The sequence below is a fragment of the Microcebus murinus genome, chromosome 5, assembly GCF_040939455.1.
Source record: "Microcebus murinus isolate Inina chromosome 5, M.murinus_Inina_mat1.0, whole genome shotgun sequence".
Classification (NCBI taxonomy): domain Eukaryota; kingdom Metazoa; phylum Chordata; class Mammalia; order Primates; family Cheirogaleidae; genus Microcebus; species Microcebus murinus.
Window position 1 is genome coordinate 70,624,918 of NC_134108.1, and position 21,026 is coordinate 70,645,943.

At 37.6% G+C, this 21,026-nt stretch overlaps 1 protein-coding gene across 16 annotated transcripts in view; it reads left to right on the forward strand.

Annotated features, from left to right (window-relative positions):
* SNAP91 (synaptosome associated protein 91) overlaps positions 1 to 21,026 on the forward strand; it is a 135,649-nt gene that overhangs the window by 46,465 nt on the left and 68,158 nt on the right. For all 16 annotated transcript variants that reach the window (XM_076003138.1, XM_076003142.1, XM_076003145.1 and 13 more), the window contains exons 6-8: positions 2,968 to 3,061; positions 5,019 to 5,130; positions 16,085 to 16,191. In XM_076003138.1, the coding sequence (XP_075859253.1) occupies positions 2,968 to 3,061; positions 5,019 to 5,130; positions 16,085 to 16,191 (313 nt within the window). The remainder of the gene's footprint in view (positions 1 to 2,967; positions 3,062 to 5,018; positions 5,131 to 16,084; positions 16,192 to 21,026) is intronic.

Sequence of the window (21,026 nt, forward strand, 5' to 3'; positions counted from 1 at the left end):
GAAACAGAAACATTTGAATTTTAATCCATAATTACGATTGATTTCCCTCTAAATGGATGTTTAAATCTTGTCAGAAGTGTTCAGCTAGAAGTTTATGTAGATCTTTTATCTGTTTCTAACTTGCAAATAATGGTGAGTTTTTATAGAAGGTTTCATACGGTAGTCTCAAGAATCCACACAAAGAGATATAACTCTATCTTTGTAATAGCCAATCTAACCTCGTTTTGAGCTACTTTTTTTTATCATGGTGGTAAAAAATACTAACTTGCCTATTTAAAATAAATTATTTTCTTGTGAGTGGCTACTTTATAGAATTAGGTATTTTCCTTCATCTCCTTCTCATGAGAGATGATTCTAGTTCTTATGCTTTCCCCAACTTCTTTTTTTTTATTCTCCAGAAGAATTCTAACAAACTTTTTTTTTTACTTTCAGAATATTACAGGGGTACAAACGTTTTGGTTACACAAATTGCTTGTGTACCATTTGAATCAAAGTTTTAAGTGTGCTCATACCCCAGATAGTGTGAATTGTACCTCTTAGATGTGAATTTATCCATTCCCCTGCTCCCCCCTTCCACCTACTTGATTTCCAATAGATATTTTTTCCATATGTGCATATAAGTATTGATTGATTAGTTCTAATTTAATGGTGAGAACATGTGTTTGTTTTTCCATTCTTGTGATACTTCACTTAGAAGAATGGTCTCCATTTCCATCCAGGTTAATACAAGAGGTGCTAGTTCACCATTTTTTTTATGGCCAAGTAGTACTCCATGGTATACATATACCACATTTTATTAATCCACTCATATATTGATGGGCACTTGGGTTGTTTCCACATCTTTGCAGTTATGAATTGTGCTACTATAAACATTCAGGTGAAGATATCTTTGTTATAGAATGTCTTTTTTTTCCTTTGGGTAAATACCCAATAGTGGGATTCCTGGATCAAATGGTAGTTCTACTTTTAGTTCTTTGAAGTATCTCCGTATTACTTTCCATAGAGATTGTACTAGTTTGCAGCCCCACCAGCAGTGTAGGAGTGTTCCTATCTGTCCACATCCATGCCAACATTTGTTTTGGGACTTTTTGATAAAAGCCATTCTCACTGGAGTTAAGGGATACCTCATTGTGGTTTTGATTTGCATTTCCCTGATGATTAGAGATGTTGAGCATTTTGTCATTTGTTTCTTGGCCATTATTCTGTCTTCTTTTGAAAAGTTTCTGTTCATATCTTTTGCCCACATTTTAATGGGGTTGTTTGATTTTTTTCTTGATGATTTCCTTGAGTTCTTTATAGATTCTAGTTTTCAACCCTTTATCAGATGTATAGTATGCAAATATTTTTTCCCATTCTGTAGATTATCGCTATTCACTCTAATGATTGTTTCCTTGGCTGTGCCAGAAGCTTTTTAATTTGATCAGGTCCCATTTATTTATTTTTGTTGTTGCTATGATTGCTTTTGGGTCTTCTTCATAAATTCTTTGCCTAGGCTGATGTCTATAAGAGTTTTTCCAACATTTTTGTCTAGAATTTTTATGGTTTCATGCGTTAGGCTTAGGTCTGTTACCCATTGTGAGTTGATTTTTGTGAGCGGTAAGAGGTGTGGATGCTGTTTCAGTCTTTTGCCTGTGGCTATCCAATTTTCCCAGCACCATCTATTGAATAGGGATTCTTTTCCCCAGTATATGTTTTTGTCTGCTTTGTCAAAGATCAGGTGGCTATATGAGAATGGTTTTATATCTGGGCTCTCTGTCCTGATCCATTGGTCTACATCTCTGTTCTTAATACTGGTACCATGATGTTTTGGTTACTGTAGCCTTGTAGTATAGCTTGAAGTCTGGTAAATTGATGCTTCCCAATTTGTTCTTTTTGCTTAAGGTTGCTTTGACTGTAAGGGGTCTTCTCTAGTTCCATATGAAAAGTAGAATTATTTTTTCTAGATCTGTGAAAAATGATGTTGGTATTTTAATAGGGATTGTGAAAAATGATGTTGGTATTTTAATAGGGATTGCATTGAATCTGTAGATCAATTTGAGTAGTATAGACATTTTGACAGTGCTGATCAGCAGATGTTTCAAAATGTCTATACTAGACAGACATTCAAAATGTCTGTACTACCTCTGACTTCTTACATGGCACTGCAAATATTGCCAACATTCCCAGCTACATTGCGACATCTTTGTAGTAGGTCCATGGCCTTCTTAGAAACTTGCATCCCTGTATGGACACTTAAGGATATTTCAGAATGCTTTCCCCACCACTGGGGTTAGAGAGATCCTGAAAGTTGCCATTATTAGCCCTTCCACATCACCTGGGTATTTTCCTCAGCTGTTATAATACTACTATCCTTGACCATCACTGGATGCAGGGGCTTTCTAAGAGGCTGTTGGTGGGTACAGGGCATAGTGCCCCCTCTGACACACTCTCAGCACTAACTTTTATTCTTGTCCTCTGCAGCTGGTTAAACTCTTATCTCCATTTGGGCAAACTGTGCATGTCAGTGTGCATTTTTCTTCACTTGATGGTTAATAGTTTAAATTCTGTTCTCCTAGTCCTATAGGTTTTGTAGATTTCTAAGGCATGTTTTCTCTTCCTCACAAAAAGAAAAAAGAAAAAAACCTGGATTTAAAGAAAACTTGTATTTTTAACATTATTACGTCTGTTATAGATTTAGAAAAATTTATTCAGAAATTCAACTGACCTCTTTTATCCACACCACAATGCTTTCTTCCAGAGGACAGTGCAGATAGAAAGAAGCATTGCTTGTATGGTTGAGGAGTAAGAATGGATAAGAGGAAGTATTAATAGTACTGGGAGGAGAGACAACTACAACCTCTTAAAACCTCAAAGTGAACCCATAACTTAACTAAATTGGTGTGAGGGGGCAGTTTAGAACAATGCATATGGTCTTGAATTTTTCATGTACAAGGAAGTTTTATTCTTTTCTTTTTTAAAAAATTGTAGGGCTGATGGTGTAATGAGGACAATGGCACCGGAGAAGTTACTCAAGAGTATGCCAATACTGCAGGGACAAATTGATGCGCTGCTTGAATTTGATGTATGTATCTCACCACAAAATGTTTCTTACACAATTAATATTGTCTCTTATTTGTTGGTGGGCTAGAGGTAAATCTAAAGGTTTCCTCAGGAAGCAGCTTTAGATCTCCCTCATTTAGATGAATACTTAGTTCAGGCTGTTAAGCTCAGAAGAGAGAATTTAGGTTCCCCAGATTTTCCAATTTACCAGGTGTTTACTTAAGTCATGGAAAAAATAATATTCTTGGAACCTCATGTTCTGAGCAGTATGGTGGCCTCCTGTTATACTTGACAGGAGAAAGTATCTGCAAGATGTAACTTTAGGCAGCTAAATAAATGACCTGCTGTTAGAAACCATTTTATGTAGACTGCTTAAATAACACTATCAACCAATGAATTCTTTTTGTTTTATAATAGATAACATTGGTACTTCCTGGCAATATAGGCATGATTTGTCTCTTAAAACCACAGCTGTATCTAGACTATGGTGGTGGATATACCAACATACACATGTGTTAAATTGTACAGAACTAAATACATACACACAAATGAATACAAATAAACCTGGGGAAATCTGAGTAAGATCGGTGGATTGTATCACTGTCAATATCCTGGTTGTGGTATTGTACTGTCATTTTGTAAGGCACTACCTTTGGGAGAAACTGGGTAAATGGTATATGGGATTTCTCTGTGTTACTTCTTACAACTGCATATACATTTATAGTTATCTCAAAATAAGTTTTATTTGAAAATCTGATTCTTAAAAAGAAATTATTTTGACATGTAGGAAGATTGTTAATTCACATTGTTAGCTTTCCTTCATTTTGGTGGCTACTAAAACAAAGATTTTCCTCAAATATTAGTAACTTAAAGTCTCTGTTAAGATGATCTAGTTTAGTCTATAACTAAATCCAAGTCACAACACCTAACTACTGTGAAATTTCAGTAAAAGTAGAAAACCATCTAATTATTTTTTGAAAGATTTTACAATAAGGATTTAATTAAATGTCAACGGAATTGCTTCTCTTAACGTTTTTTCTTTTCATTTATTTTTCTTTGCTTTTTCTGCCCGTAGTCAGGGTTCTTTCTTAAAGGAGAAAAGTCATAAAGGGAGAAAGAACAGAGCCTGAGGAACTGTGAATAAGAATTGAGGTGTGGGGAGAAATTATGCTCTTTTGTGTTGGTGATTAGAGTATTTTACAGATGGATGAATGACTAAGAGTCTCAAGGATTATTTTAGGATAGTTTGCTGAAATATTCCCAGTGCTGTTCTTCCTCCCTGAGTTATTGAAGGCCCCTGGAGCCTGAATTCTTTCACAAAGACCTAATGGGGAATTGGAAGAAAGTAATATAACATAATAAAAGGAACAAAAAAACCAGGTGTTCAAAAGTTGGATTTGTGGCTCACGCCTGTAATCCTAGCTCTTGGGAGGCCGAGGCGGGCGGATTGCTCAAGGTCAGGAGTTCAAAACCAGCCTGAGCTACTATAAATAGAAAGAAATTAATTGGCCAACTGATATATATATATAAAATTAGCCGGGCATGGTGGCGCATGCCTGTAGTCCCAGCTACCCGGGAGGCTGAGGCAGAAGGATCACTCGAGCCCAGGAGTTTGAGGTTGCTGTGAGCTAGGTTGACGCCACGGCACTCACTCTAGCCTGGACAACAAAGTGAGACTCTGTCTCAAAAAAAAAAAAAAAAAAAAAAGTTGGATTTGATTGATCTATGGATCATTAGTCAAACAGAATATATGTATGTCTCTTAATTTATAGGACTAACTTCATTGGCCTTAAATTGAAGCAAAAATATATGCAACCCATCTTTTGATATTCGTAGGGTTGCTCAGTGAGTTACCCAACATTTGTATTAATAGAACATGAGTGAATTTCTTAGTAATTATTTGAGACATCTTAACGTGATTGGAGAAAAATTCTGACTTGGCGATATGCAGCTAACATTAAATTTTCATCTTTTTCTAGGTGCATCCAAATGAACTAACAAATGGTGTCATCAATGCTGCATTTATGCTTCTTTTCAAAGATCTTATCAAACTTTTTGCCTGCTACAATGATGGAGTTATTAACTTACTCGGTAGGTATAACTACCGAAATGCACCTGGGCTGATCGGATACATGGTAAGACTGGTGAATTCTGTGGGGAAAGTCCGTTGTCTCACCTCTTGTGCAGTAGAGTAAGTGCTTTGGCAGAGGCAGTGTTGTGCAGAATACCGTGATGGGGAGTACGTCCTCAGATGGGGGCACTGGCAGAGCAATATGGGCAGAGAGAGTGAATCCGTATCTAGGCTAACTGTCTCTTACAATGTGGACACATTGCTGCTGTCCTCCCTAATAACAGGAATTAATCCTCAACATGTTACTGGGTGGATGGCTGATCTCTCTGGACTGTGCTGTTATGATGGAAGCTCAGCATTGATCCCAGGTGTTGGCCAACTGAGGACTCAGTAGTGATGGCAGGCACATAAGCCTTGGTGGGAAGCCTGTGCTATTCAGCCCATTCATAACCTCCATTTCTGATGTCATGGCCACGTCCCTTAGAGTTCTCTTGTCCCCCTGATTTTTGAGAGCCTTTTTGTAGCATATGCCCCTTGGTTTGTATTCACATGTGATGAAGATAGTCTTGTGTTCTTTATCCATTCTGAGAGGTCCATCCACTACCATTTCCCCAGAACTTCTTGTCACCAATCTTCCAACATTATTTTTTTCCAGTTTCTTATCATTCAGGCCAACTGTTAATTGTTACCCATAATTGGGTATAGTTCCATGTGTTTTGCCATCTTTCCTTTGACATAAAGTGGAAAATCAGATAGATATACTGCTGGAAGTTTGGCTCACTATGAAGATGTCTTTCTGCTGTCAAGGTCACCCCAGTTATGGAGAGATGACTCAGCAGATCACTTCCAGCTGGTGTCAGCATGAGGGACCATTTCTAAACCAAAGTTGAATTTTTTCTTTCTCAGTCAGCTGGCCATAAGAAACTCTCTGGAGACCATAGGTGTGATTTAGGGAGAAATGGGAGAAATGACAGTACAGAAGAGTGGGAGTACTGGGAATATGAACCATCTGTTCAGACAGCCTACCTGATTATTCACAACCTGCTCGCAACTGATCTCTTATATACCACTTCTATTTGATGATGGAGTGTTCTCGCATTTGTCCTACTTTATGGTTTATTACATTAGATAGCACCCACTTTAGGCCTGATGATCACTTGATGTGCTGTGTTCAAGATCTAAGTCTCTAGAAGTAAGCCAAGAGCAATTTTTCCAAAGGAGATTAGTTACTGTCTGAAAAAGACATGGCTTTGCTCCAAAGCAGTGGAGCCTCCTACTAGAGTGTACCAGAGGCATTCCATGGTGTTTGAATCAGCTGTAGACATTGCAGAACTAATACCTTTAGTTCTGCTGAAAAAAAAGGCCCGTGGGGCTTTAGTTTGGAGCAGTTGCAAAGTCTCCCCTGATTGGGTCCCATTCATATCTGATACCTCAGCAGATACTCTGCTTAAAGCAGCACACATATGCATGGCCTATATGTTGCCTCTAAAGCCAAAGGAGCTCAGCAAACTTTTGCCTCCATTTTAGTTACAGATAGTGCAGCAGGGTGCAAAATTTGTCTTTTGCATGGAGGGGATGTCTCCAAAATACCCATACTTTTGGACCCTCAGAAATTTCACTGAGGTGGAAGGTCTCTGAATTTTCATACATTTTGTCTTCCATCCTTTGACATGCATGTGACTTATCAAGGCACCTAGCATAACTAAAATTCTTGCCCAACAGTTACAATCAGTGTGACGTCACCAAAGTGATATCTTAAGGAATTATGAGAACCAGAGAGGTTGATAACCTGGAAACAAAACAGTGAGAGTGTACTGGCATCCCAGCCACAGGACAGCAAACTACTTCTGATGTTCTCTGCTTATTAGGGTAAAGATAAAAGCGTTTTGTAGTTCAATAGCTGTCTACCAGGTACCAGGAGGTATGTTGAATTTCTCTAGTTAAAGAGGACACATCTGGATCTCTGAAAGTAGGATTCATAACCTGATTCACCCACTGTTAACATCTAAAATCTATTCATCTATTGTATGAACCAAATATGCAAGTTAATTGGGGATGTGATAGAATTTCTACCTCTGCAGAAATCAGGAAACCAGTGTGGGGATTCTGCTTATTAATATTTCAAAATATGTCTGTTCAAACTATGTATTCAGAAAGCTAAGGAAATAACCACAGATAGTTTTGAGCATCCATTGGATCTAATTTTTTCATAACTTAATTTTCATAAAGCTTCCACTCAGATTCTAGAACATATAGTGACATTTTTGGTCCCGAGGGAGTAATATCAGATTAGAATCAGCCTCTCTGAAAAGCATGGGTGTGTAAAGCTGACTTCGAGTTTCCAGTTCCACATGTAAGGATCTTGGAAGTCATCACTCTGTCCCAACAGTAAGTAAAAAGCTGAACAGGCTGAAAAAATCAACAACTCTTCTTGGATCCACCAGAGAGCTGAGGACACAGGGCAAACCTCTGCCCTCAAGATTGGAGAAACAGACAGGTGAACATAGGGGGTCATGGATCACTGGAACAGAAACTTATGAATGGATACTGCCATGGGAACCAGTGCTGAGGCAGGAAAACCTGAACTGTAACTGATGAATTGTGGGAGGCACAATGTAGACAAGGCTGAGAGTTAAAAACTCCAAGGGGACCTAGTCATATGGAGTACACATACTTATTTTTACCTCCAGGAGCTCAACCAGGTTCCCATAGTAAATATTGAAGAAAAATCCCCTTGTGCTTCTGGCAGGGGAAGGGGAAAAGGAACTATTGAAATATGCCATAGCACTCAAGAGAAACTGTTTAATCAGAGCCTAACCTGCCAGCATTTTATCAGAGACCAACTGACCTGGGGGAAGAGAAATACCCTGATGATCCATACCCAGAATTAACTCAAAGTGGATCATAGACCTAAATGTAAAGTGCAAAACTATAAAAATCCTAGAAGATAACATAGGAGAAAACCTAGATGACCTTGGATAAGGTGATGACTTTTTAGATATAATACCAAAGGGTATGATCCCTGAAAAAAATAATTGAGAAGCTAGACTTCATTAAAAATTAAAATTTCTGCTCTGTGAAAGACAATGTCAAGAGAGTGAGAATACATGCCACAGACTGCAGGAAGATATTTGCAGAAGACACATCTGATAAAGAACTGTTATACAGAATATACAAAGAACTCTTAAAACTCAACAATAATAAAACAAACAACCCAATTAAAGATGGGCCAAAGACTTCAACAACAAAGATGTACAGATGTCAAATAAATGTGAAAAAATGCTCCACATCATATGTCATCAAGGGAAGTGCAAATTAAAACATCAGTGAAGGCCGGGCACGGTAGCTAACGCCTGTAATCTTAGCACTCTGGGAGGCCAAGGTGGGTGGATTACTCGAGGTCAGGAGTTCAAAACCAGCCTGAGCGAGACCCCGTCTCTACCAAAAATAGAAAGAAATAAATTGACCAACTAAAAACATATATACAAAAAATTAGCCGGGCATGGTGGTGCATGCCTGTAGTCCCAGCTACTTGGGAGGCTGAGGCAGTAGGATTGCTGAGCCCAGGAGATTGAGGTTGCTGTGAGCCAGGCTTTCGCCACGGCACTCACTCTAGCCTGGGCAAGAAAGTGAGACTCTGTCTCAGAAAAAAAAAAAAAATCAGTGAAATACTACCAGACACCTATTAGAAAGACCAACATTTAGAACAATGACACCACCACCAGATGCTGGCCAGGGTATGAAGCAGTGGGAACTGTCAGTCATTGCTCACAGGAATGCAAAATGGTACAGCCACTTTGGAAGACAGTTTGGCAATTTCTTACAAAACTAAATATACTCTAAGTATACAAAAGTTAGTTGTATACAACAGCAGTTGTGCTCCTCGGTATTTACCCACAGTGATTGAAAACTTATGTATGCACAAAAACCTGCACATAGATTTATAGCATCTTTAATCATAATTGCCAAAACTTGGAAGCAAGTAAGACGTCCTTCAGTAGGTAAATGGATGAACTTGTAGTACATCCAGCTAGTGAATATTATTCAGTGTTAAAAAAGAAATGAGCTATTAAGCTATGAAAAAGTGTGTGGAACCATCCATAGTACTAAGTGAAATAAGCCATTCTAAAATGTCTATGTACTGCATGATTCCAACTATGTGACATTCTAGAAAAGGCAAAACTATGGAGATAGTACAAAATGGTGGTTAGTTGGCAGGAAGGGATGAACAGGCAGAGCACAGAAGATTTTTCAGGCAGTAAAAATACCCTGTGTGACACCGTAATGTTGGATTCATGTCCTCATCATTTGTCCAAACCCATGGAATGCACAACACCAAGAGTGAACAGTAATGTAAACTACATGCTTTGGGTGATAACGATGTGTCCATGTAGCTTCATCAATTTTAACTAATGTAGCACTCTCATGGGGGTTGTTGATAATGGGGGAGGTGATGCATGTTTTGAGGTAGGGGGAATATGGCAAGTCTCTTGTACCTTCCATTTAATTTTGCTGTGAACCTAAAACTGCTCTAAAAAAAATAAAGTATTTTTAAAAAAAATCTGGATATGTCCCTTTCCCCTGTGCATAGTCACTCTGGTAAAGGTCCATTGGCAAGAGACTGGAAAAGTGCTTTCTACAGTGTTCAAGGACTTTCCACAAGAATATCTGGCGGGTTCACTAAAGCTCAGGTTGCTGGACCCCAACCTAGAGTTTCTAATTCAGTAGGTCTGAGGTGGGGCCTGAGAATCTGTATTCCTAATAAGATCCTAAGTGATGCTATTCCTAGTGGTTTGGGGACTTCGGTTTGAGAATCACTCACTGTGTTAGAGCCACTCCCAGATGCTCAGGCTAGCATTTTGAATCCACACTTTTTGGCATGTTCATTCAATTCGATACATTATCAGTTACATTACAAACCTAATGTAATATCTTTTCTTTCCTGGCCAGCAGCTTTAGGATCCATTCCAATTCTCCAGTTTTTTGTCAATTAGGGCTGCTAGAGCCAGTGGGGAAATACAGGACAGCCAGTTAAATTTGTATTTCAGATCAACATGAATAATTTTTTTTAGTATTAATAGGTCCCATGCAATGTTTGGGACATACTTATACTAAAATTTATTTGTCGCTTACCTCCAGTTTAACTTGGTGTCTTATATTTTATCTGACGACTCTGCTGCCAACATAAATTTGCAACATCTTGAGCTTCTTTAGGTAAAGAAAGTGGGTCAGACCTGCTGGGTCAGACTTCGTGCTTGTCTCTCTAGGCATGCCGGAATTGCTGGATTCTAAATCTCATTCTAGAATTGAAGCAGTTGGCAGGGAAGGAGGGAGTAGGGAGATAGAGCATGAGGGGAATTTTCATAGCCTGGTGAAACCTGGGTTGACACAAGACCTCCAGGCAAGACAGGACCAGCCTCTTCAGACAGGAGGAAAAAGCTTCTTCCAGCAAGGGAAGCTCATTTTTGTTTGAATTTACCCACGTGTTCTCCTTTCCAGTTTTCTTTCCGAATAAATTCCCTAACTCTCACAAAGGAGACCATGATGAGGCTGTAAATATAACTTACCCACATATGCTAAATTCAGCAACTCACAAGATTAGACATTTATCTGACTTTCAGCTATGACCACCCCATGGCTACATGAAATAAGATTATTTTAGGGCAGTGTTGGACTGCCACAGTCAGACTGTGCCTGAACCAATAATTCAAAACCCTGTGTTGTCATTTTCCTTTTTAAACTCTCTAGGGAAGTAAGAAACAGCCATCCACCCTGCAGTTCTTTTTGCCTTGTCCCCATAATGGTGGTCTGTCCCAGCAGTTATACTTGGTCTTGTAAGCTTCATTTCAGGTGTTCATTTCACAAAACCATAGATGATAAGTAACTATTTTGCTCCTACATAGACAGACTACAAAAATCCAATTTTCCAATAGTTGCAGTTGGTCATCACCACCTTCAAATCTAATCAGGTTATGTATCTAATCCAGAATTCCTATTGAACATTTTTGAGAGTCTGTTTTCTGCAACCACTTTCTGCAACCACAGTAGCAAATACTGTGTCTGTTTAAGAAACAGAAACCACTCTACATATTCTAAATAGAAAGAAATTTAACACAGAGAATTAGGTGCTTGTATAATTATTGGAAGCCTCCAGGAACTGGTTTTAGGCTCAGCCTCCTGAAATGGCTCCCAGAATAATAAGTACTCATACTGCAGAAAAGCTACTACTGCTGAGTCTACCAGTTTAAGGTACACTAAAAACAAGCAGCTGCTGCTACCCAAGCAGTCCTGCATCTCTAGAAAGCCAGAGAACAGACACCTGAAGCTATTATATAATCTAGGAATTAAGGAGTCAGATCAAATGTCTGTGACCTTAACTATTACTCCTTAAAACCCAGGAAGTCAGAGAGTGGACAGTAGAATGCTGCAGAAGGAAAAACTCCTATGTCTATACTCTTGCCTGTCACACGCAATAGCTGAAAAGATACAAGAAGATGGCTCCTGCCTCAGTTTGACCTTCCAGATCTCCCACACGTCTGTCTAATTGGCAGAAATGAATTTGTGTCCAGAACCCTGGCTTCACATGAATCTAGAAGAGGATAGAATGAAGGTTGGGTGAGCTAATCATCATCAAACACAGTGTTCTTGGAGGTTTTGCCTTCAGCGGGGAAGGTTCTTGCTGTTACATACAAAGTTCAAAACCAAATATATCTGTATTTTAGGTTGCAGATTTTATCGGCAAGCCGGATAGGATAGACTTTCATGTTCTCCTTTGCTGGCTGACCTTACTCTTCCTTTCTGCTCATAAATATAAGCTTTTACTGAAGTTCATTTCTCGCCATCTTCTTGTCTACTTGTTCTGTATATTCTTCCTTGGAAAAACCTGTCATCTCCATTGTGATGAGTCCCAAATGGGACTCAGTCCTTACTCCTCTTCTGAGCTTCAGCATTGCATGTCTTAGTTTTTGTAGACACTGAAATTTAGATACTGCATTCTTACCTAAAACCCAGAATTTCTAAAACTGAACTTTTAAACGTACCCTTCCTAATCTCATTTTTGTTTATATATAATTAGTCTTTTAAACCTAAAACCTCACTTCGTTTTCAGTTTTTCATCTTCCTTAAATCCACAGCCAGTCAGGAATAAGTTCTGTTGACTCATTCTCATATTCTTTCACCAGTGTCCCTTGTTTCAGTCCCACGTCTGCCTCAAGAATGTCGGATTTGGTGTCTTTACAGTTCATTTAGTAATTAAACATGTTCAGCCTTGTGATCCTTCTCTGTTGTCTTGAACAGCTACTGAAATGCTGCTCTGCTTTACTTCATGTTGACTTCACAGACAGATGGTATTAAGAATGCATTTTCTCTTTATGTTAAAATAATAATAATTTGAGACATAATTTTTCCCTACATTTTAAAATGATAGTCTATTAACTAACTTAGGAGTAGAAAAGCATATTTGTACCTTAATATAAATTAAGGACCTGACTTTCTAAAGTAATGGAAGTGTATATCCTTGCCTTACAACATTCTAGTCTTGAGTGGTCTTTATTCAGTATTGTTGTGAAAACAGCTCTCTTTAAAGTGACAATCTACAAGATAGACATGCAAGACAGTATCCTAATTGTCTTGGGCAGGTATGTGTTTTATTTATTTACTAGAAAGTTCTAGTAATTAACCTTAAAAATATGTTGTGGGTTAATTTTAATCAAGGACTTATAACCAATACTTTACATCTAATGTTGGAATCCATATTGGTGCTACAAATCTTCGCAAATGTTTTATTGCTGTGATCAAACTCTGATTTGTAAGTAAGCTGTTTTCCTTACTGATTAATGGTCATTAATAGTAGTCCATATAGTTTCTGTGTAGAAACCCAGTTTGTCTCTCAAAGACGAGATTCCTTTTCATTTGGTTTCTTTCCTAGGACAGTTATCCTTTGAATGTTAACACTAATATCACAAGGGTAACATCGCAGTTTTACAAAGACTAATGTTGCAAACATCAAATTTGATCATTTCAAATACTGAAAGTCAACATATGTTATCATTAATATGAAAGAAAGGTGTGGAGCCTTGTTTTGGGACAACCAGTCCCTCTGTAAAAGTGTTAATTTCCCTATCCCTGGGCTGATCTCTAAGGGGAAAGGGAACCTCATAGCTTTGCCTGTATCAGTACAATTGTACATGTTGCCTTTCTGTTATTACCACTATTATAGAAACAATTATGAGATTATAACCTAAAGCCACAATTATTGAATGTTTTCTATTGCTGAATCCTAGATTATTATGAAGAATACAAACCATTTTAAAAGCATCCAGCAGAGATAGAGAAAAGTTGCTTAAACTTTTAGAGTACTGGTTCTCAATGGAAATTGAGATTATTTAGTTTGATTTCTCTTTTGTGTTCTTGCTGAATAACTGGTGCAAAGATATAAACTTAGATTATACTAAAGATAAGTAATTTAGATATTTGGAAGATATTTATGTGAAGATTGTTTAGGAAGAGAGAAAGAAGCTCTTGCCTATAATCTCAGCACTTTGGGAGGCTGAGGCAGGAGGATTGCTTGAGGCCAGGAGTTCGAGACCAGCATGGGCAACATAGCGAGACCCTGTCTCTATAAAAAGTATAAAAATTAGCCAGGCATGGTGGAACATGCTTGTAGTCCTAGCTACTCAGGAGGCTGAGCCTAGGAGTTCGAGGCTATAGTGAGTTATGCTCATGCCACTGCACTTCAGCCTGGGTTACAGAAGGATACCCTGTCTCAAAAATAAATAAATAAAGAGAGAGAGAGAAAGAGTGAGAGGGAGAAGTATGTTTTACCAGAATAAGTCCTTATTTTCAAATTTTTAAACTAAAAAATATTTGCTCCCTTATAATACCATGAGTCTATGTATAGCATTAGAAAACAGGTTAGAGTGGATCAAGAAAATATCCTCAGGTTTGGTCATTTTTTTAAAAAAAGACTCTTTCTCTCAAATCTTAACAAGTAGAAAACAGTATGTGTTTGTTTTCTTGATCTTTTCACTTCCTTTAAATACCCTACAGGGGAGGTCCGTGTTAAAAGTAAAATTACCCAAAGACTGTCAACAGAAGGTAATGAGTAGCTGCTCTTGATAATTAGTTCTTTGCATAATTATATATTATTAAACTTTCCTTGAGAAAATTAAAAATAGTTTTGAGGTAGTAAAATTACATGCTGAATGAAATAACTCTCAAGTATGAGAAAATATAAAAAGAGTATGTGTTTAACCATGTGCAAATAATGAACTTAAAACAAAAGTCTGGTCCATCAGATATAATCCTGAGTTGCCTGGGAGCTGTTGTAGACATTGGCCTCCTGTGTCTCCATCTGCAATGTCAGTTATTGGCTGACTGAGTCAATCAATAACTGATGAAAACACTGATAAAAGTACTAGTTTTCTTCAAGGCATGTATGGGTGAAACACTGTCATACTGGAATTGTAATAGAGCTGCAGTACTTTAATGACTATGAATTCTAGTCTTGGGAGTGCAAAAGAGAACAGTGAAATGATCCTCTCTTTTTCTATCTAGATAGCTAAAAGTTGAGAAAGAAGAGATGATTATTATAGACTGGAAAGTCATGAAGGGTCTGGTAAACCAAATGTTTTTTACAAAACTCCACTATTTTATAACTAAAAGACACACCATAATGTTTGAAAAGCTAATTTATGACCAATCAAAGCAAGTATCGATTTATTACAGACCATAGAAGATTTAAAGAATTCTTTAACTCAGGAAGGTTTATAGATTACTACTTTATAGCTGTGGTCCCCAACCCTGGGGCCACAGACTGGTACTGGTCCACGGCCTGTTAGGAACCTGCCAGCACAGAAGGAGGTGAGTGGCAGGGGAGTGCAGGAAGCTTCATCTGTGTTTACAGCCACCCCACCCCTCATCACCGCATAAGCTCTGCCTCCGGTCAGGTCAGCACAGGCATTAGATTCTTATAGGACCCTACCGTAAACTGCTCATGTGAGGCATCTAGGTTGCCTGCTCCTTATGAGAATCTAATGCCTGATGATCTGAAGTGGAGCTGACTAGTGGTAGGGACAGGCTGCAAATACAGATTATCATTAGCAGAGAGGTTTTTTTTTTTTTTTTTTTTGAGACAGAGTCTCGCTTTGTTGCCCAGGCTAGAGTGAGTGCCGTGGCGTCAGCCTAGCTCACAGCAACCTCAAACTCCTGGGCTCAAGTGATCCTTCTGCCTCAGCCTCCCGGGTAGCTGGGACTACAGGCATGCGCCACCATGCCCGGCTAATTTTTTATATATATATCAGTTGGCCAATTAATTTCTTTCTATTTATAGTAGAGACGGGGTCTCGCTCTTGCTCAGGCTGGTTTTGAACTCCTGACCTTGAGCAATCCGCCCGCCTCGGCCTCCCAAGAGCTAGGATTACAGGCGTGAGCCACAGCGCCCAGCCTAGCAGAGAGGTTTGACTGTACAATAATGTAGAATAAATGTAATGTGCTTGAATCATCCTGAAACCAACCCCCCCCCCCAAGGAAAAATTGTCTTCCATGGTGCCGAAAAGGCTGGGGACCATTGCTTTATAGTATATCAGTCATTTATAGTGAAATAATAAGAAAATAAAGATGCTATGGAATGTAGTCATGTCTTTAGAGATTATGAGAAAAAATTTGCTGCTATTTTCCAAGACAGAATAATGGGGTATATGGATCATGAATTTAACCTGTTGTGACAGTTCATATATTCCTCTACTTTAATTCTGTTTTCATTATTTCAGTTGTTTGCTGTGGGACACATGATTCTCTTGTCTTTCTTAAGCTATTCAGGCTCCTCTTGCTAAGGAACTTTAATGCCTCATATAGGTTTTAGTGCCAAGTGTTTTGATTCAAACATTAATTTAAGTTTTAAGTAGTAAGCTTAACGTAAGCTTAGAAGAAAATATAATACTCTTTTCAAATTGCTTATCTCTTTATTTCTTCTAGAAAAGTTTTTTGAAATGAAGAAAGGACAATGTAAAGATGCTCTAGAAATTTACAAGCGATTTCTAACTAGAATGACACGGGTGTCTGAATTTCTCAAGGTTGCTGAGGTAAGTAATATTAAGTTTTGTCGGGAATGTAATTTTTAAAATATTAACTCCTGTATCTGGAGTACATAACAGAATGTGAGATATGGCCGGGCGCGATGGCTCACGCCTGTAATCCTAGCACTTTGTATAAATATATATACAAAAAATGAACCGGGCCTGGTGGCGCATGCCTGTAGTCCCGGCTACTCGGGAGGCTGAGGCGGGCGGATTGCTCGAGGTCAGGAGTTCAAAACCAGCCTGACCAAGACCGTGTCTCTACTAAAAACAGAAAGAAATTAATTGACCAACTAAAAATATATATACAAAAAATGAACCAGGCCTGGTGGCGCATGCCTGTAGTCCCGGCTACTCGGGAGGCTGAGGCAGGAGGATCACTTGAGCCCAGGAGTTTGAGGTTGCTGTGAGCTAGGCTGATGCCATGGTACTCACTCTAGCTGGGGCAACAAAATGAGACTCTGTCTCAAAAAAAAAAAAAAAAAATTGTGAGATATGGCAAGACACTCTGCCACAGACTCACAGTGTATTAGGGTTGGAAGCGATTCATCCCACTTCCCATTCAGCGGCACTCTGCACTCCTACATTCCAGTCAGATGATCATTCTGCATTCATATAAAAGTTTCATGGATAATAAGCTCATTTGCTGCTTTGCATCGTGGTCCATTGCTCCATTCCAGCTAATGGCTGTCTTTTATTGTAAGAAAGTGCTTCCTTTTTATTGAACCCTAGATTTGCCTTTAGAAAAGCCTGTCCATTGTTCTTACTGTTTAAATAATAAATCATAAATTCTGACTTCATCACCTCATCAGCAATTTAAACACAATGAAAAATCAAAACAGGGTATAATTTATTTTATTAGTATGAAGTTTATAAATTATTGCTTAAGGATATTTCTTTACACCTAATCACAATAAATATGTAACCATATATTTGGTGTTCCTGAGGTTATCTCTAAGTTGGTGTTTTCTCTTATGAAATCCAATTATTGATTTATATTGATACCGGAAATTGTGACGTTGTTCTTATAGTCCTTTGGCAGGATGACAGATGGGTTTTTATCTTCCATATCTACTAATTGATTGCTAGAGGCTGACTAGAGAGTTGTGTGAAGAGGTTCTGAGGCTTTACAGCAAAGCATACAATGCTGTGGATGTGGGACATTCATGCCATGTTTTTTTGTTTGTTTGTTTTTGGGTTTTTTGTGTGTGAGACAGGGTCTCCTGTGTTGCTCAGGTTTCAATGCAGTGGCATCGTCATAGCTCTCTACAACCTCAAACTCTTGGGCTCAAGCGATCCTCCTGCCTCAGCCTCCCAAATAGCTGAGACTACAGGCACGCACTACTGGACCTGGCTAGTTTTTCTATTTTTTGTAGAGACTGGATCTTGCTCTTGCTCAGGCTGGTCTCAAATTCCTGGCCTCCAGCATTCCCTCCGCCTCAGCCTCCTGGAGTGCTAGAAGGCTTGAGTCCATGTCTGGTCTCATGTTTTTGCTATTTTTGTCATTTTGAGAATATTATTGTAAGAACAAGCATTTTATACATGTGATTTCAAAAGTACCGTACTCCATGCATTGTCTTTCAAATCTCTTTTATTCACAGGAGTAATAATTGTCACATTCAAATTCTAAGTCCAAAATAATATCACAAAATGCTGATTCTTGAGCTTTGAGCCATATAGCATGTAATAAGGATAAAAATCTTTTTTAAATATAATAAGAGAAACTAAAGATTAGCTCATATAAACTATACACTAAAGCATGTACATGTGTATTTCCTCATGGGTTTATTGATGCTGGTAGTCTGTAAGGCAAGATAGAATTGCTTGATATTTTTTTGCTGGTACACAGGTTTTATTTTGACACGTAAAAGTTTTACTTTTTGTCTATTGACACCTCATGTTAGCACAGGCCCAATTCAGGCCATTGAGAAGGAAATATACAGAAATAAGATGTCATTTTGAGAGTCTGTCTTTAAATAACTGGATAATATTTTATTTTTATTCAAACATGGTGATAAAGACTTTTTCATAAAACGAATACTAATTTACAAAATTATTTTTAATAGAATAAACATTAAATCACAATGGGATAACCATAACCATTTGGGTTTTCATTCACATTTAAATTGTATTGTTCATAATTCAAACACTGTTTGAATACTAGTGTTTAGTGGTTTGGTTATGATTGGCTAATACAGACATTTTTGGAAAATGTACAAACCTCCTCTGTCTACCAGACAGCACTCATGTGGTCTATATGTAGACTCATACTCAATAACCACCCTATAGTTAGTACTGTTTGCCTGAAGAGTCTAAAGAAGACGTCTAGAGTACCTTTAAAAACACAACTATATATATTGGCTATTTGGCAGATATTAACAATAAGTTGTCCATTATTAAAGAATAGGTAGAGTAGTTGAACAATTTCTATAGAAATATTCAAATTTCCCAAAGAAATTGCTTGAAGTACAGAAAATTTACCATGTCTTAGATCCTTATACTGAAGTCTCCTATGGCAGACAATTAAAACTTTGTAAAATTCTTGTTTTACAAGAAGTATTTTAAAAGAGGCATACCTGTTAAATGCCCTTCTTTTTTTTATAGAATCAAGTTATTCTTAGTTTGCTGTTCTAAAATAAATATCAGACTTGTAGGCGTCATGTCTCCCCGAATATTTGCAGACAGAAAGTGATGAGTTTTTTGTAATATTCTTCACCTAATCCTCCAACTACATTGTGGTTCAGAAGTTCAGAGCAATAAAATAGCAATGTTGAGGAAGAATTCCTAAGTTATGTCTTTTAACAGAATTATCCACTTAATGGAAACATATCACTGTTTCCCAAAATGATTTCAGTATTAAAGATCCATAATATTTTCATTTTAAAAATACAGCTTTCATTCATATTCATATTTTTAAATCTAAAGAGATATTAAAATGTGGACATAAACAGAATTAAGTTTTGGTTTATAATTTCTATAAGTTGTAATAATATAAGTGAGTTTAGGGAGGCACCAGTGGCTTCTCTGTAGCCATTCCATTAGACAGTAAAGTCTGGAATTCTGGATTCCAACATAAGTTGAGCCAGAGGGATGAGGGCAGGTGCTCTACACCAGTGGTCTCCCCAGCAAGTGACTTGGGTACCCCCTCTTCCTCAGGGGACAGCATCTGCAGACATTTTTGGTTGTCCTACTGAAGATGGTGGCTACTAGCACCCAGTAGGTAGAGGTTAGGGATGCTGCTAAACATGTTATGATGCACATGACAGCCCCCAACAAAGAATTATCCTCCCAAAATGCCAGTAGTGCCAAGGCTGAGAAATCCTGCTATAGCCATAGAAAAGGCAAAGGAAAGAAGGTAGTTCAGCATTTGACACACAAATGGATTTTCCAATCTCAAGTTTGCCTTGTTTTCTTGGTAGGAGCCCAGCACTTTTGCTTCGTGTGTTTGCTTCTACATTTCCATCAGCGTAATAAAGCACTTCATATCTCAAGAGAGAGACTTTGTTTCTTTGAACCTCAGTTTCACTATTTACATAAAGTGATAGAATTGAACTTATAACTTATATTTTTCACCAACTTTTTACTTTGAATAGTTTTCAAACCTGCAAAATAATTGATATAGTATAATTAACACATATGCTCTCTTCATTGATTCACATTTATTAATATTTTTCCATATTTGCTTTTACTCCCTTCTTTTTTCTCTCTCTCCCTCATCCTCACACTACCAAAATTACCAACTTGAATATGCTTTTATCCAGTAATTCCCCTTCTACAAATGTGTACTATAGATGCAAAATGGTATGCACAGCATTGCTTGCAATAGCAAGAGATTGGAAGCAACTTTAATGTCCGTTAATAAATAACTCATTAAATAAACCACAGGACAAGGAAGTTCTATGCAGCTGTTGCAAAAATTTTGAGGACATTTTGTGTATTCATATGGATATATCTCTAAGATATATTGTTAAGTGAAAAATGTAAGTCCGTTGTATATAATATGCTATAATTTGTATAAGAATGGGGAAATAGGTATATATTTGTATATTTCATGTTTTATTAAATATATGTAAAGAAACTCAGGAAGGATACATAAGAAACTAACAAAGTGGTTCTCTCTATGGGAGAAAGGTGGAAACTATACCCTGAACAACTTATTAAAACTAAACAATCATTATCTGTCCAGAGCACTTACTGGACATAATTATTTAAATTTAGTCTAAGCAGTATTCTAGATTTTTATTACTATTAACAATGACTACTATTAACAATGATGATAGCTTTAAATTTTGTACTTCAATTTATTTTTTATTCTAGTAAAATTTTATATATTTTTATATCTAGATATATTAATGAAATCATTGCTCTATTATTTTGAGTGAAAAACTAAGAAGTATATATTCAAAGTGAGATCAGTGTACGTAAAGTAATAATTCTTTTACATCAAGACTGGCTGTTGTTTTAACTAATCATGTAAGTGATCTTCCATTAAATGTAAAAAAAAAATTAATTTTAAAAATTCCACTAAGGGCAAGGCACAGTGGCTAATACCTGTAATCCCAGCACTTTGGGAGGCCGAGGTAAGAGAATCACTTGAGGCCAGGAGTTTGAGACCAGCATGGGCAACATAGCCACCCCCATCTCTACAAAAAATTTAAAAACTAGCCAGGTGTGGTGGTGCATGACTATAGTCCCAGGTACTCAAGAGGCTGAGACAGGAGAATCTCTTAAGCCCAGAAATTTGAGGCTGCAGTGAGCTATGATCATGCCATTGTACTCCAGCCTGGGTGACAAAATGAGACTCTGTCTCTGGAAAAAATCAACTAAGTAATTTCTTATTT